The sequence below is a fragment of the Schistocerca americana genome, chromosome X, assembly GCF_021461395.2.
Source record: "Schistocerca americana isolate TAMUIC-IGC-003095 chromosome X, iqSchAmer2.1, whole genome shotgun sequence".
NCBI classification, from domain to species: domain Eukaryota; kingdom Metazoa; phylum Arthropoda; class Insecta; order Orthoptera; family Acrididae; genus Schistocerca; species Schistocerca americana.
Genome location: NC_060130.1, coordinates 717,696,521 through 717,712,278, shown reverse-complemented (window position 1 = coordinate 717,712,278; position 15,758 = coordinate 717,696,521). Strand labels below are relative to the sequence as shown.

Genomic DNA, 15,758 nt, shown 5'->3' with positions numbered 1-15,758 from the left:
AATGCACAATGGACAGGAATGGATGCAGGTGATCAGACAAACGCTGACATTCGTGTCACCTGTCACAGTCATATCTTGACGTATCAGGGGTCCTATATCACTCCAACTGCACACGCCCCACACCATTACAGAGCCTCCACAAGCCTGATCAGTCCCCTGCTGACACGCAGGGTCAATGGATTCATGAGGTTGTCTTCACACTCGTACACGTCCATCCGCTCGATACAATTTGAAACGAGACTCGCCCGAACAGGCAAATGTTTCCAGTCATCAACAGTCCAATGATGGTGTTCACGGGCCCAGGTGAGGGGTAAATCTTTGTGTCGTGCAGTCATCAAGGGTACATGAATGGGCCTTAGGTTCCGAAAGCCCATATCGATGATGTTCCGTTGAATGGTTCGCACTCTGACACTTGTTGATGGTTCAGCATTGAAATCTGCAACAATTTGCGGAAGGATTGCAATTCTGCCACGTTGAACGATTCTCTTCAGCCGTTGTTCGACCCGTTCTTGCAGGATCTTTTTCCGGCCTCAGAGATGTCGGAGATTTGATGTTTTACCGGGTTCCTGATATTCACGGTAGACTCGTAAAACGGTCCTACGGGAAAATCCCCATTTCATCACTACCTCTGGGATGCTGTGTCCCATCGCTCGTGCGCCGACTATAACACGGCGTTCAAATTCAGTTAACTCTTGATAACCTGATATTATAGCAGCAGTAACCGATCTAACAACTCCGCCTGGCACTTTTTGTCTTATATAGGCGTTGCCGACCGCAGTGCCGTATCCTGTCTGTTTATATATCTCCGTATTTGAAAACGCATGCCTATACCAGTTTCTTTGGCACTTCAGTGTGTATTGATTTTCAGCCCCTGGCTTATTTGGAATTAAAATTATTACATTCTTCATCTCATGAAGTCTGAGGGTATTTCACCTGTCTCATATATGTAGAATACCGAGTGGAATATTTTTGTCATGGCTAGCTCTGTCAAGGATTTTAATAGTTCCAATGTAACATCGTCTATTCTAGGTCCCTTCTTTCGATTTAGGTCTTTCTGTTCTCTCTCTAATTCTTCTCGCAGTATAATATCTCTCATTTCATCTACATCTACTTCCTCTTGCTTTTCCATGGTATTTCTATATATTCCGTCTGCCTTTTAGCCTTCCCCTCTTTGCTTAATACTGGCTTGCCATCTAAATCCCAGATATGCATACAGCTGCTTCTCATATCGCCGTAGTCATGCATGCTACTATAGCTTTGAATTTGTTCTATAGCCATTCCTGCCTTGCCATGTTGCACTTCCTGCAAGTCTCATTTGCCTCCTTCATTTGCTACATTTCTATATTTCTTCTTCTTCCATCGATTCAATTCAGTATCTACCATAGTATCCATGGAAATCTGCTGGGTCTTGTCTTTTACTGTCCAATGTTCTGCTGCCTTCACTACTTAGCTTCTCAAAAATTACCCATTCGTCTGCTACTGAATTCATTTCCCCCGTCTTTGGCAGTCTTTGCCTAACGCTCCCTCCGTAACACTTAACAACCTCTGGTTCCTTCAATTCATCCTGGTAACATCTTCTAGATTTCCCACCTTTCAGCAATTTCGTCGGTTCTAATCTGCGGTTTATAGCCAATAACTTGTGGTTAGAATCCTCATTCGGCCCTGGAAATGTGTTTAAAATAACCTTCAGAAATCTCCGTCTTACCATTATATAATGTATCTGAATTATACGGATGTCTCCATGCCTCTTCCACCTATACTACATTCTTTTAAATTGTGCTACGTGCAAATTTCTACCTGGCTGCTTTCCTTTTGACTATTTTCCCCCAGTCAAAGATCAGATAATATTTTTCCGTCTTTCCACTTTCGAATACCACTCATCCACCACAATTATATTTTCATCTCTCTTGATTATAAGAATAATTTCTATAACCTTATTATAGATTTTTCCAATCTCTGCATCACCTCCGGAGCTAGCATGCATATAAATATTGTATTAATGTGGTAGATGTTGGCTTTGTGTCTATCTTGGCTATGTCAGATAAGATATCCTTCCAGCTGTGATCTCCTTAACTCATTTAACGTGAATGCTGGGATGATTCCTTTGAAAGGACACGGCCGATTCCCTTCCCGTCTCTTCTGCATCAAGAACTGTGCTCCGTTTGACCTCAATGTCGCAACGTCGACGAGACGTTAAATTCTAATCTTCCTTCCTTATTTCTACTGTGCATTTTCTGTTTTGTATTTATCGTCACACTGTTCTGTGAACGCTGTGTTTTCAACGTATCTTAAGTTCAGCAGTCACTTTCGTGGCGCTACTCTTCTAGCTAACAGTCCTCTTTAATGTCCTGTCTTTATCAGCAATTTTTTTCTTCCCCTTCTTGTTTGACGGGTGAAGGTTTCTTCTGACGTTTTTCTGCTATCACGACAGCAGATAAAGCAGTACCTGCAGTTGATTTGCAACTGTCGTCACCATATGAGTGACTTTAGGCTACACATTGTTTCATAGATTTCGCTAATTTCCCAGTTTTACACGAGGGAAGTATTGCACAGATGATCGTGCCATATTTAGATATTGCATTACTCCCACTTCGAGGCTTGAAGTAAGTTCCAAAGTAGTAACTGTGGTACATGGATAACTGTGCATCCCATTTCAGTAGAGTATTCCTTATGTCATAATAAGAGGGAAACAGCCAGGCAACCAGATGACCTGCCCTGTTTTAAATGACATTGGGATGAATATGGTACGAGTGTGGACCTCAGGTCTCACTTATCGTTAAAACATACAAGTATTTGTTTTCTATTTTCTTTCCTCTTTCTTCAGTAAAAACATTTTATTCAGAAATATACATGTTTTATTTGAAACAGTGAACTCTATATGTTTATGCACACAGAAAATAGGATTCTTAATGTTAATATTTTGGAAATATATGATTTTCAATACACGTTTTTATTTGTGCTCTAAAATACTTCATAAATGCAAGAAAATAATAATCTACCAATAATTCCTAGCAAGTAATAATTTGCTACTGTCGGTAGATAAATTTTTACTTTTTATGATAAGCTTAAAAGCCATTATTTCTCGCAATACATAAATACGCTCCACACATCTCTTATCTTGGAATTACAGCCACGTTTCCTGCATTTTGTGACATCCCTTGCTTCAACAAATGTTGGTAGTTCGCCAACATTGTAAAACCTAACTTCTGAAACTAGTTGAAACGCAGCTCTTCTTGAATTTTTTCACATTTCCTATATATCTACATCTTCAGTATCAGAGTAATTCACTGTACAAGGACACCCTCTTCTTCCGGCCACTGTCCCATCTTAATGTTCATATTGTTTACCAGTCAGTTTCATTAAGCTCATTAAGCCAATATTTAATCAAACACGAGACTTCGTCATCTTCCCAATCATATAATTCCGTAATGCTGTCATTAAGAGGAACTTCTAATTGTCATCAGTTAATATCTCATGCATTGCTGTAGTGTTTAGAAACAACGGTTATTTCAGTATTCGATTGTCGAAAACCAAATTGAAACAAGCAGATATGCATTATGATCTGCGGTCCACGTACGAGAACCATCAGATAATGTGTTATTTCATAGTAATGAACAAAATTTATGCAAATCTAAATTGATTCTCAACATCTAGAATAGTTATTGAACGTTAGGGAAAAAATACAGATTGCCAGTTTAATATTCAGGTATAATATTTATTTACTAAACTTTTCGATTTGTAGAAGTAACCATTTTGTGCATACCTTTAGCTGCAAACTAACACACGAATATTACCGTGCGAGTTGCTGCGTTCTGGTTTTAAAACTAAGAACTAGAAGGTCCACATTCGTGGACCATCGGTCCATGAGCGGGAAAATACGCCAATTTTCAGAGAAAAAAAATAATGAATGGAGGTCCACATGTGTGGAACGAGGGAACGAAGCGGTCAAAGTGAACAACTGATGACGATGTTGTTGGAGACAGAGAACTTGCTTTGATCGTGCGCGAGTGGAGAAAGATATCAACCGTGCCATTTTCAAGTGAACCTTCACGCCTCTGTCTCGATTTAGTTCGAAAATCAAAGGAAATGTTTCATCAGGGTGCCTAGACAGTGGTCTGAACCCAACACCTCCCGAATACGAGTTGACTGTACCAATCTTTGCGACATCTCGATCGGTACAAGCCGAAGAATTTGACAACTGGTTAAACTATATACTTACACTATATGCTTGGAAGAAATATCGCCAATAAGATGCAAGTTTGTCAAGACCTTCTCTCCTGGGGCATCAAGAGGATCGAAACATGATTGTAATACTGAAGTTCTCATGTAATACATGGCCTCCGATAGGCCGCTAGCGGTACCATACGACTTCAGGCCACGATAATCTGAATAGGGAGACCCAGTGATTCGATCGCGGACAAGATCGTCTAGAAAGTGACGTGCTGCTGTCCCTCTGACGAGCACTGTTATGCTTAGCGATTATAATTCACCATCTATTTTCGGACTTTACAGTTAGAGGCTTTTCGACATTAAAGCATTTCTTTTTCTTCGTGGATTTTTAGGCACGTAGTACTACATCCCACAAAGAACATGATACATCTCATTACTACAAATAAAATTTATTATGGTTCAGCTACCCGCCGACGAGAGGTCTCTGGAGACGAAATACAAGCTCAGAACGAACACGAATGGGTCACGAAGTAAACCGTCGCTTTTTCTTGAGGAATCAATCTACACTACTGGCCATTAAAATTGCTACACCAAGAAGAAATGCAGATGATAAACGGGTATTCATTGGACAAATATATTATACTAGAACTGACATGTGATTACATTTTCACGCAATTTGGGTGCATAGATCCTGAGAAATCAGTACCCAGAACAACTACCTCTGGCCGTAATAACGGCCTTGATACGCCTGGGCATTCAGTCAAACAGAGCTTGGATGGCGTGTACAGGTACAGCTGCCCATGCAGCTTCAACACAATACCATTGTTCATCAAGAGTAGTGACTGGCGTATTGTGACGAGCCAGTTGCTCGGCCACCATTGACCAGACGTTTTCAATTGGTGAGAGATCTGGAGAATATGTTGGCCAGGGCAGCAGTCGAACATTTTCTGTATCCAGAACGACCCGTACAGGACCTGCAACATGCGGTCGTGCATTGTCCTGCTGAAATGTAGGGTTTCGCAAGGATCGAATGAAGGGTAGAGCCACGGGTCGTAACGCATCTGAAATGTAACGTCCACTGTTCAAAGTGCCGTCAATGCGAACAAGAGGTGACCGAGACGTGTAACCAATGGCACCCCATACCATCACGCCGGGTGATACGCCAGTATGGCGATGACGAATACACGCTTCCAATGTGCGTTCACCGCGATGTCGCCAAACACGGATGTGACCATCATGATGCTGTAAACAGGACCTGGATTCATCCGAAAAAATGACGTTTTGCCATTCGTGCACCCAGGTTCGTCGTTGAGTACACCATCGAAGCCGCTCCTGTCTGTGATGCAGCGTCAAGGGTAACCACAGCCATGGTCTCTGAGCTGATAGTCCATGCTGCTGCAAACGTCGTCGAACTGTTCGTGCAGATGGTTGTTGTCTTCCAAACGTCCCCATCTTTTGACTCAGGGATCGAGACGTGGCTGCACGATCCGTTACAGCCGTGCGGATAAGATGCCTGTCATCTCGACTGCTAGTGATACGAGGCCGTTGGGATCCAGCACGGCGTTCCGTATTACCCTCCTGAACCCACCGATTCCATATTCTGCTAACAGTCATTGGATCTCGACCAATGCGACCTGCAATGTCGCGATACGATAAACCGCAATCGCGATAGGCTACAATCCGACATTTATCAAAGTCGGAAACGTGATGGTACGCATTTCTCCTCCTTACACGAGGTATCACAACAACGTTTCACCAGGCAACGCCGGTCAACTGCTGTTTGTGTATGAGCAATCGATTGGAAACTTTCCTCATGTCAGCACGTTGTATGTGTCGCTACCGGCGCCAACCTTGTGTGAATGCTCTGAAAAGCTAATCATTTCCATCTCACAGCATCTTCTTCCTGTCGGTTAAATTTCGCACCTGTAGCACGTCATCTTCGTGGTGCAGCAATTTTAATGGCCAGTAGCTTAGCATTCGCCGGAAGAGAAACCGACAGAGACCTAAACCTGGATGGCAGCTTAACGCTGTAGAGGTATAGTATTCTGAGACAAGTAATTTTAGACACGGTACGTGGATCGTAAGAATCGGAAAACTGCTGAACACTGGCTGTGAAAATTTGGCCTAGTTGTCGGTTTATAGGTATAATCGCGTCAGCTACTTATCACAGCGATATTTTACTTCACAACACTTTCTTTTTAAGAATTTCCCACAATATACACTAAAAGAAATAGAACGTGTTACACTATTAATGCCTTCAATATCGCCAGTGTGACCGTGTTCAGAAATAAGTATGTAGACACCAAGAATAAAGAAGTTGAATGTTAATAACATTTGTTTTATTTAAAACGCTTCAAGAGTTTTGACGTAAAAAAATTCGGAGGCATTTCCTTTCAGCACTCTCTCGTAGAAGCAGTCATGTCACTATGCTTCATGATATCTGTGTAGCAACGTGAGGACGCAAAATTAGGTGAGATGTCCCGTGTTAAGAATAAACTGCCTGTGTCCCTTATGGCCATTATTTCCAACGTGATTTAACCACGGCCGAGGAACTCAAGAAGTTATGGTATCCGTGGGTATTCTGCACACCTAACAGAATCGCATTTAAGCAGTGGAATCTATTCACTGGAGTAGTGCACAAGCCTAACACGGGACGAAATAGAAAATATATTTAATTAAGACAGTCTTGTCTCGGTAGATCGTGAACGTCTTACGTTGCCTTCATGTGTCCTTTAACAGTCGTCCACGTCAGACCATCATAAAATGGAATCGCGCTGGCAAAATTAAGTTCTTTACCATTTCTTTCTCATATTTAAAGTCCAGCGCTGTGCGATAAAAGCTGTAAAGCGCTATACAGGAAAGAAAGAAAGTGTATAGGAAAAATTTTGAGACCTGCTAAGAGAAATTTTGAAAAGTCCCTTCTACATGATATTTAAGGAGACTTCCAGAAAACAACAACAAGAAATTTTTATAAAACTTTCAGTGTTATAGTAAAGAAGTAGCAGCCGCAAAGTCTATGTTTTAAAAGAGAAAACCGCGCACTAGCTATAAATAATGAAGAGAACTGTGACTTGTTAGCGGAGTACTGTAAAAAGCTCCTAAATTGTGAGAAATGCGTGATATCTTTCAAGAACCTGAGAATATTATTCCAAATTCAAAACCACCAGATACTGAAATACAGAACATAATTAAACAACTCAAAGATAATGTTTCTGGAGAAGATTCAGTTGTAGAGATATAGAAAAATACCAACAATGATGTGATTGAAAAACTTTAGGGGGAAATTTGGTACAATGAGAAAATTCCAAAAGAATGGAAATGCACTCTCATACATCCTTTACACAAGAAATGAAATAAGGCAGATGTTTACAACCTTAGGGAAAACTCTTTAGCGACTGTTATGGACAAAATCCTATCCAAACCCTTCAAAATCGTTTGTAAGAGCAATTAGACCGCCAGTTCGGAGAATACCAAGGATATTTAGGAAGAGCCGTCGCTGCGTAGAGTAGATTATGAATTTGAAAGTAATAGGAAGGAACTAATGTATAAGGAGCAAAAATCTTGTCGTAACCTTTATAATCTTCGAGAAAGCCTACGACTCCGTATACAGAAAGCACTTTTTAGTATACTAGAAGAATTTGGAACAGAAAAAACTGTCAGTCATTAAAAGAACAATTTTAAATAAAAACTGGTGTAAGGGAAGATGATGACCTACCCCACTGCCCTTCAACTACGTTTTGGGAAAGGTAATAAGGGAACGGAATTTTACAAGGAATCCCTTGAGTGTGAGGTCACAAGTGCAATTTTTAGTAAGGCTCATTTGGAAGTTTTGTGTGAACAATTCTGATTGGTAAAATATTAGCTGCTAATGACTCACCATGTGCATCAGCAGAGCGACAGAAAATTAGTGTCTGGGAGGTGCAGAACCTTCTATGAGATGTATATATTATACTTCACAAAATGGACATCGTCAACAGTCAAGGAATATTCTAAACAAACCATCAACTTGCATCATGAACGCCGAATGAAGAATTGCGCATGACAGTGATCACAAAGGTTACCACCATCAAGACCGCAGGCGAACTCCTTGGGAGCTACAAACTATGCAGGACGTTCAACTGGGTGTCCACTCTTAAAGAATGAATATAGAATCATATTGGTGTAACGGACTGATGAGAACTGATGGAATGTAATGGCATACAATTGAATGCGAACGTCTGTCGAGGTGCTTATTGTGAAACTGGCTATCCCTTAAGGCGCAGCTGCAGATAGTGCTATAATATGTTTTATAGACACGAAAAAGCAAACATCCAGAGCCTGAATCTGTCCAGTGGTGCCAGGTGATATGAATTACAATGTCACACACCTTTCGGAAGCGGTAGTTTGCTCTAAAGGAGTATGATTTTTATATGCAAACCAGTAATGAAGCAAAAGTTTGTTATTTTCATCAGCTATTGGCCAAAAGCAGTACTCATACCATAGCTGTAGTTCTCTTAAGCTCATTTTCCCACTCTTGCTTGCTGTGACGTAAATATGCCCTTGTGCCCTTGCAAGATCACACTCGCGAGAAAGAATCGTAGGGGACAGAGCACCTCCAACCTCTCGCAGCACAATAAATAACTTTCCAGATAGTTTACCATCCAGATTATTAGTCGGCGTACTTGTATACGAATGTGTAAGCCATTGATGTTAGCTGATCTTGATACAACTCTCTTGGTACCTTTAATTCCCAGGGCTCCTTTCATACGCGTGTCCTCTGCAAATCCCGAATGGTTAGAGTTGAAAAGAAATTCCGTACTGAACGATGGGACATATTTGTTTATCACATCTACAAATTGTCGGGCTGAGTCAGCAGTTTGCTGTGCGTCGCCAAGTTTTTGTTTGAAATTTCTTGATCTTACGTCCTCCTGTTCTGTAGCACTGTTTGAAGATATGCAATCATCCACCGCCGCTTCCCTTGAAATCACTGTAATGTATGTCGCACGCAGTTTGACATATATAACATAGTAGGTCACGATCATGAGCATCCTGTAAATTGTATCGAGAATCCTTGAAACGCCCAAACATTGCTGCGGACTTATTCAAAATCTGTGCGATGTTCAATATACGTGATTACGCTTAGTGCCCGCTCCTTGGACAACGATTATTCTTTACTACGTTTTACTAGAGACAGGATTTCTGGCTCCCTGTCCGACAACGATGATGATCTACATGGCTCGACACCTGTTTCAATATCACTTTCACATGTTAAGCACGTATCATCATTATTGTAATCGTCATGTACATTGTCCAGTCGAGCATATACGACACAACACATCCCACTGACTCATCTTGCAGAAACGCTAATATTTTATCTGCCACTTCTTTATCTCTCTGGGAAATTTCTTGTGTTCGTTTCTGACGAAATTTCGACATTGAAAGCTGTTGTAGATATAGTGCAATGTTTGCTTTATTTATCGTTTTACACTTTGTGAGTTAATCGTCGACTAAGCAGTTCAGCTATGCTCCGTAGCCTCATGCTGTGCTCATAATTGGATACCTCCAGTCCCGCCCCGTGTTGACACTATCGGCCAACGTTGTGGTTGCATGGTAGACTATACACTATGTGATCAAAAGTATCCGGACATCCCCAAAACATACATTTTTCGTATTAGGTTCATTGTGCTGCTACCTACTGCCAGGTACTCCATATCAGTAGTCATTAAACATGGTGAGAGAGCAGAATGAGGCGCTCCGCGAAACTCAAGGACTTAGACGTGGTCAGGTGATTAGGTGTCACTTGTGTCATACGTATGTACGAGAGATTTCCACACTCCTAAACATCCCTAGGTCTACTGTTTCCGATGTGACAGTGAAGTGGAAACGTGAAGGGGCACGTACAGCACAAAAGCGTACAGGCCGACCTCGTGTGTTGACTGACAGAGATTGCCGACAGTTGAAGAGGGTCGTAATGTGTAATAGGCAGACATCTATCCAGACCATTACACAGGAATTCCAAACTGCGTCAGGATCCACTGCAAGTGCTATGACAGTTAGGCGGGAAGTGAGAAAACTTCGATTTCATGGTCGAGCAGCTGCTCATAAGCCACACATCACGTAGGTAAATGCCAAACGGCGCCTCGCTTGGTGTAAGGAACGTAAACATTGGACGATTGAAAGTGGAAAAACGTTGTGTGGAGTGACGAATTACGGTACACAATGTGGCGATCCGATCGCAGGGTGTGGGTATGGCGAATGCCCGGTGAACGTCATCTGCCAGCGTGTGTAGTGGTGTTATGTTGTGGTAGTGTTTTTCATGAATGTTGTTTTGCGTGGCACTATCACAGCACAGGCCTACATTGATGTTTCAGACACCTTCTTGCTTCCCACTGTTGAAGAGCAATTCGGGGATGGCGATTGCGTCTGTCAACACGATGGACCACCTGTTCATAATGCACGGCCTATGACGCAGTGGTTACACGACAATAACATCCCTGTAATGGACTGGCCTGCACAGACTCCTGACCTGAATCCTATAGAACACCTTTGGAATGTTTTGGAACGTCGACTTCATGCCAGGCCTTGCCGACCGCCATCGATAACTCTCCTCAGTGCAGCACTCCGTAAAAAATGCGCTGCCATTCCCCAAGAAACCTTCCAGCACCTGACTGAAGATATGCCTGCGAGAGTGGAAGCTGTCATCAAGACTAATGGTGGGCCAACACCATACTTAATTCCAGCATTACCGATGAAGGGCGCCACGAACTTGTAAGTCATTTTCAGCCAGGTGTCCAGATACTTTTGATCAGATAGTGTATGTGGGTCGTGGAATGCCGTTAATATCATTGACCTTTTGCGGCCTCTCACTCAATCGGACCCTTCTTAGATTTCAAGAGAAAGGGATCCATGAAATAAGGTTGAGATCCTCGAACTCAACTATCTAGCTTCTGCAGATGATTTAGCAACAGTTCTCGACAACTTTGATACAGCAGCTGAGCAAATCAACCTGTTGAAAGAGACGGCTGGATTAAAAATCTCTTTCACGAAGACACAATTCGTAAAGAACATTAAGAATACTCCAAAATAATTAAGCGGAATATTCAGTAGAATCAACAAAGTGAATTAATTTAATTACTTAGCGAAAGTAATGCAGCCAAACGATCAAGATAAAGAAACAAACAAGAATAGAGCCCATAAAATGGAAATTGCTTGTCATTTAACGAAGAATATTTACAACAAAAAGTCATTCTTAGTAAAAATAAAAAACCAGCATTACAACACTGTCATAAAAACGAGGTGTCTTCATGAAATATAGTGCTTAGTTCTCAACAAAAGTGTGGAACTGAAGTGTTGAGGAAAAAGAGAGGAAGATACTACGGAAAATACTCGGTCCAAGAAAAGTTGGGAATACGTGGATGAGAAGAAATAATGAAGAAATTTTCACTCAAACATAAAAAAACATCTGATGTTCTCAGGGAAAGGAGAATTTCTTTTTATGGCCATTTAGTTCGAATGAGCTCGGAATGAGCGACTAAAAGCCATTTGATCACTTCGACAAAGAGCTCAAAACGCATATCATTTGGTTTAGGGAAGTGAAAAAGGACTTGGCAGAAATCAACGTTACGAAAGCAGAAAATCTAAACTGGCCTACTTTCGAAACAAAATTAGGACGTTCCTGGGTTTTCAAGAAAAGAGCAGAAAGCGCATAACTGTATGGACAGATGAAAGAAGAGAAGGACACAGTGAAAGAATGAAGAAATACTGGAAAGACCGAAGAACAGCAAAGAGGGCTACATCACGAGGAAGTTACTTCGCGTGGTCCACAGATGGGCGAAATCAAAGGAGGAAGAAAGAATAGTATGTGGAGAAACAGTTGACTCATAACAAGTTTGTGTACTTGTAAATGGTCCATAGCACACTGAAATTAAGCATTAGAGTTTTTCATCTCCTCCTTCCAATCTGAGGAAGCTATGATGAACTGTGAACTATACCCTGAATCAACAAATCGTTGTTGGCTAGAAGATTCAGAGGGGAAGGATGGGTTTAGCTTCCTAATTAGGAAAGGTTTTCTTCCCCCGCGCATAATAGCCAGTTTCCTGGCGGTGTGGGGCAGTAATGCCTAAAGTGGATTCGTTGAGTGTAGGTGACTGTAATGGGAGTGTGGCTATGCCCTGTTTCGCGTGTTATAAACTGTCGTTACCGTACTTCTCTTGGAAGAACATCCAGTCACCGTTAGTGATTTCCCTAAATCGCTCCAGGCAAATGCCGGGATGGTTCCTTGCAAAGGACACGGCCGGCTTCCTTCCCCGTCCTTCCCTAATCCGATGAGACCGATGACCTCGCTGTCTGGTCTCCTTCCCCAAACAAACCAACCAACCAACCAGTCACCGTTATAGTTATTACACCCTTTTCTCTTCCTTTCTTCGTCAATCAAATTAATGACGTCAACAGCGTGCCTTCGCATTTTCTGCTGTCGCTTTCTACGGTTATGCAACCAAATGACAGCGAGCTCCTTTCACAGAGAACACGGTTTTATCTTGTAATTTGACCAAGATTACTTGTTAATTCCCGCATTAACCGCATCAACACTTCGCAAATAATATTCAAGTATGTTGTAACGACAGTGAAGTGCACTGCAGTTGTTGTAAGAGACTTGAGCTGTATTTCCTACTTTGGATTCGTACTGTAAGTTTTTGGAGATGGAAAAATGATCGCAGCTGTTTATTAAAACATTTCAAACAATATGATGCGGCCACAATGGGACAACAAATAGCAATCAAACTGTTTATCAGCATGATAGCACTCCAGTCCACAAAACAATGACAGTTACATCATAGTTTTCACATATCTGCTGGACTTTCCTGCTCACTGTCCCGATCCCAACCCCACTGGGCAAACTACAGCGTCGATTGCGTATCAACTTCTCAGGAAATCCCAGTAACAACTATTTCCTGCACTTAAAGAGGAATGGAAATTAATTCTCCCCATTAGTGTAGAAAAGCTTCGTGGAATGTCTTCTCTGAGGCTCAAACGCTGTATTAGATGCAAAAGCAAGTCCCACACTTTAATAATTCTAAATGAATGAACAGCAGTGAGTGTCTGGAGGCTTTTAGCCACATATAGTTATTTATTTTTATCATTTCAAAGAACATTTAAAGCGTGTCAGTCACCACAAGCGTCTGTTCTTAAAGCTGTAATAATTCATGTTGACAGCCTACCAAATAAATTTCGCTGACAAATTAGCCATTAAAAACTGTGATTACTGTCCCTCCTTACCCAAAGAACTGTCAGAACCACGTCTTTCACAATTTGCATTTTCAAACTGGCGATACCGCAGTAATAAAACAGATATCAATGCAATAACGCTACTTTTCTTCCACTACTTACAGGTCATGAATACTTAGAGCATTACTTACTATCATGCGCCTTGGCTAAATTTGACTGTGTTTATAGACTTTGACACTTTTTGATTATTTTCTGTAATGAGTAATATAGTCATAGAGACATAGAACTAATTAAAAATCCGTGTAAATATATTTCTAATGCAGTTGCCTATTGTCTCATCAGTTTTGTTTTATGAAACTAATGATGTAATGAAATGATAAAATACGTGAAATGACATTTGACAATAACCATATCACCTTGTTGTTACAGGTTGGTGAATTAGTATTCCGAAACTATTACACTGCTTGGTTGACTGTCCTAGTTCGAACTGCAGTTAGTGGAGATGCGAATGCAACAAATGCGTCCTCATCGGCTGCCTCAGCAACCAAAGATGATTCAGCAGAATGGCAAGTTGGAATTCCACAAAGAATTCTCATGCCAAATCCTCACCTTGAACCTGGAAGTCATGACCTATTTTCAATCCCGGCTACTGAAGTAAGTGTTTACATTTCTGTCAAAATTACTTATTATGGCCTATCACTCATTTAAGCTACTGCAGTAATTTGTAATGTCCACTGCATACGTTTCATTGCAGAGTTATTTATGTGCATGAAGCTCGTTTTGTTAGCGGTGCAACCTTACTACTTCACAAGTGAGATGGTTTATGTGATTTTCTGCTATGGTTTAGCAAGTAGAAGTAGCCTTTGACTCCCTACTCTCTACGCTGAAAAATATTCATGTCGCACAGTGCCGTCTAATAAGCTGTACGGTCGGCTTGTCCAGAGTATTATAGACACAGTTCTCTAGCACTACGAAAGGTTAACGCCGGAACGCCTCGCTGAGTGTGTTCGCTTGAATGTAGGAGTATGTGTTACATTCAGTGGACGGAAATCTTGGGACCAGTGTGTGAGATCAGCAGCAGAGGAAGGATTGAGTCATCCTCTTATCTGGGCGGTACTTCCATGAACACCTGCTGTATCCATTTCATCTCCGCGCGTCGAGGCCCTTATGCCACAAGATCACCGTGGCACTTTGCAGTTGTCGCAATGTCTCTTGCAAAAGTGTGGCGCAGATCAACTGTTTACGTCTAAGACTTTACTTAATGAGGAGGCGGAGTACAAAAGAGATGATAATGAGAATTTTTATAGAATATGCAGAAGGTGTACAAAAATATGGAACACAAAAAACACTGCACATTACCATGTCCAATACGGCGAAGGTAACCGTTGGCATTAACAACAACCTCTAGTCGTCTCGGAAAAGATAAATACGGGTCCTGTATGGTTTTAAAGGAAATATAATACTGTTCTTCCTGCGAAATAGTGGCAATATCAGGTAACGACGATGCAGGTGGATAGGGACCACGTACCCTTCGCTCCAAAGTAGACAACAAAGACTCAATAATGTTGAAATCTAGTGACTATGGTGACCAGCGGAGATGTGACAATTTATGCTCATGCTCAGAAAACCAGTCCTGAACAATGCGAGCTACGTGAAAATGGATGGTCCAAATGGCTCTGAGCACTGTGGGACTTAACTGCTGAGGTCATCAGTCCCCTAGAACTCAGAACTACTTAAACCTAACTAACCTAAGGACATCACACACATCCATGCCCGAGGCAGGATTCGAACCTGCGCCGTAGCGGTCGCGCGGTTCCAGACTGTAGCGCCTAGAACCGCTCGGCCACTTCGGCCGGCGTGAAAAGGGACCCTGGCGTCTTGGAACACAGAATCACCACACGGGAACAAATACTGTACTGTGGAATGACCTGATCAGCCAAAATGCTCTCATAATTCTTGGTAGTAATGCGATCTTGCAGACTAATCACGATATGGCTGCCCAAATCATCACCAAACCTCCCCCATGTTTCATTTTTGGGACGTGAACGCGGCTAGAAGTTGGTAACAATGTGAAACAAGGCTCATCCGACCAAATGACTTTCTTCCATTGCTTCATAGTGCCGGTTGTGTGGCTTCGGCAACACATTTTACTGTTACGGTTATTCACATAATTGATGAGTGGTTTTGGTTTCAGTTCGCCCTGCAATTTCCTGCTCATAGAGCACGCTTCGTGTTCTTTTGTTGCTGACAGGGTTCGCGAGTGCGACATTCAGTTCTGCAGCGACTTTGCATCTGCAGGCCTCTTATTTTTCGTCACAGTGCTCTTCACTGACCGTCTGTCAGTCCTCCTCTCTTCGATACCGTTCCTCTTGAAAGACCAACAC

The 15,758-nt window shown here is 41.8% G+C and overlaps 1 protein-coding gene across 1 annotated transcript in view; it reads left to right on the top strand.

The window, feature by feature from the left end:
• LOC124556271 (nicolin-1-like) overlaps positions 1-15,758 on the top strand; it is a 136,856-nt gene that overhangs the window by 30,462 nt on the left and 90,636 nt on the right. The window contains exon 3 of the mRNA XM_047130256.1: positions 13,804-14,028. Coding sequence (XP_046986212.1) covers positions 13,804-14,028 — 225 coding nt within the window. The remainder of the gene's footprint in view (positions 1-13,803; positions 14,029-15,758) is intronic.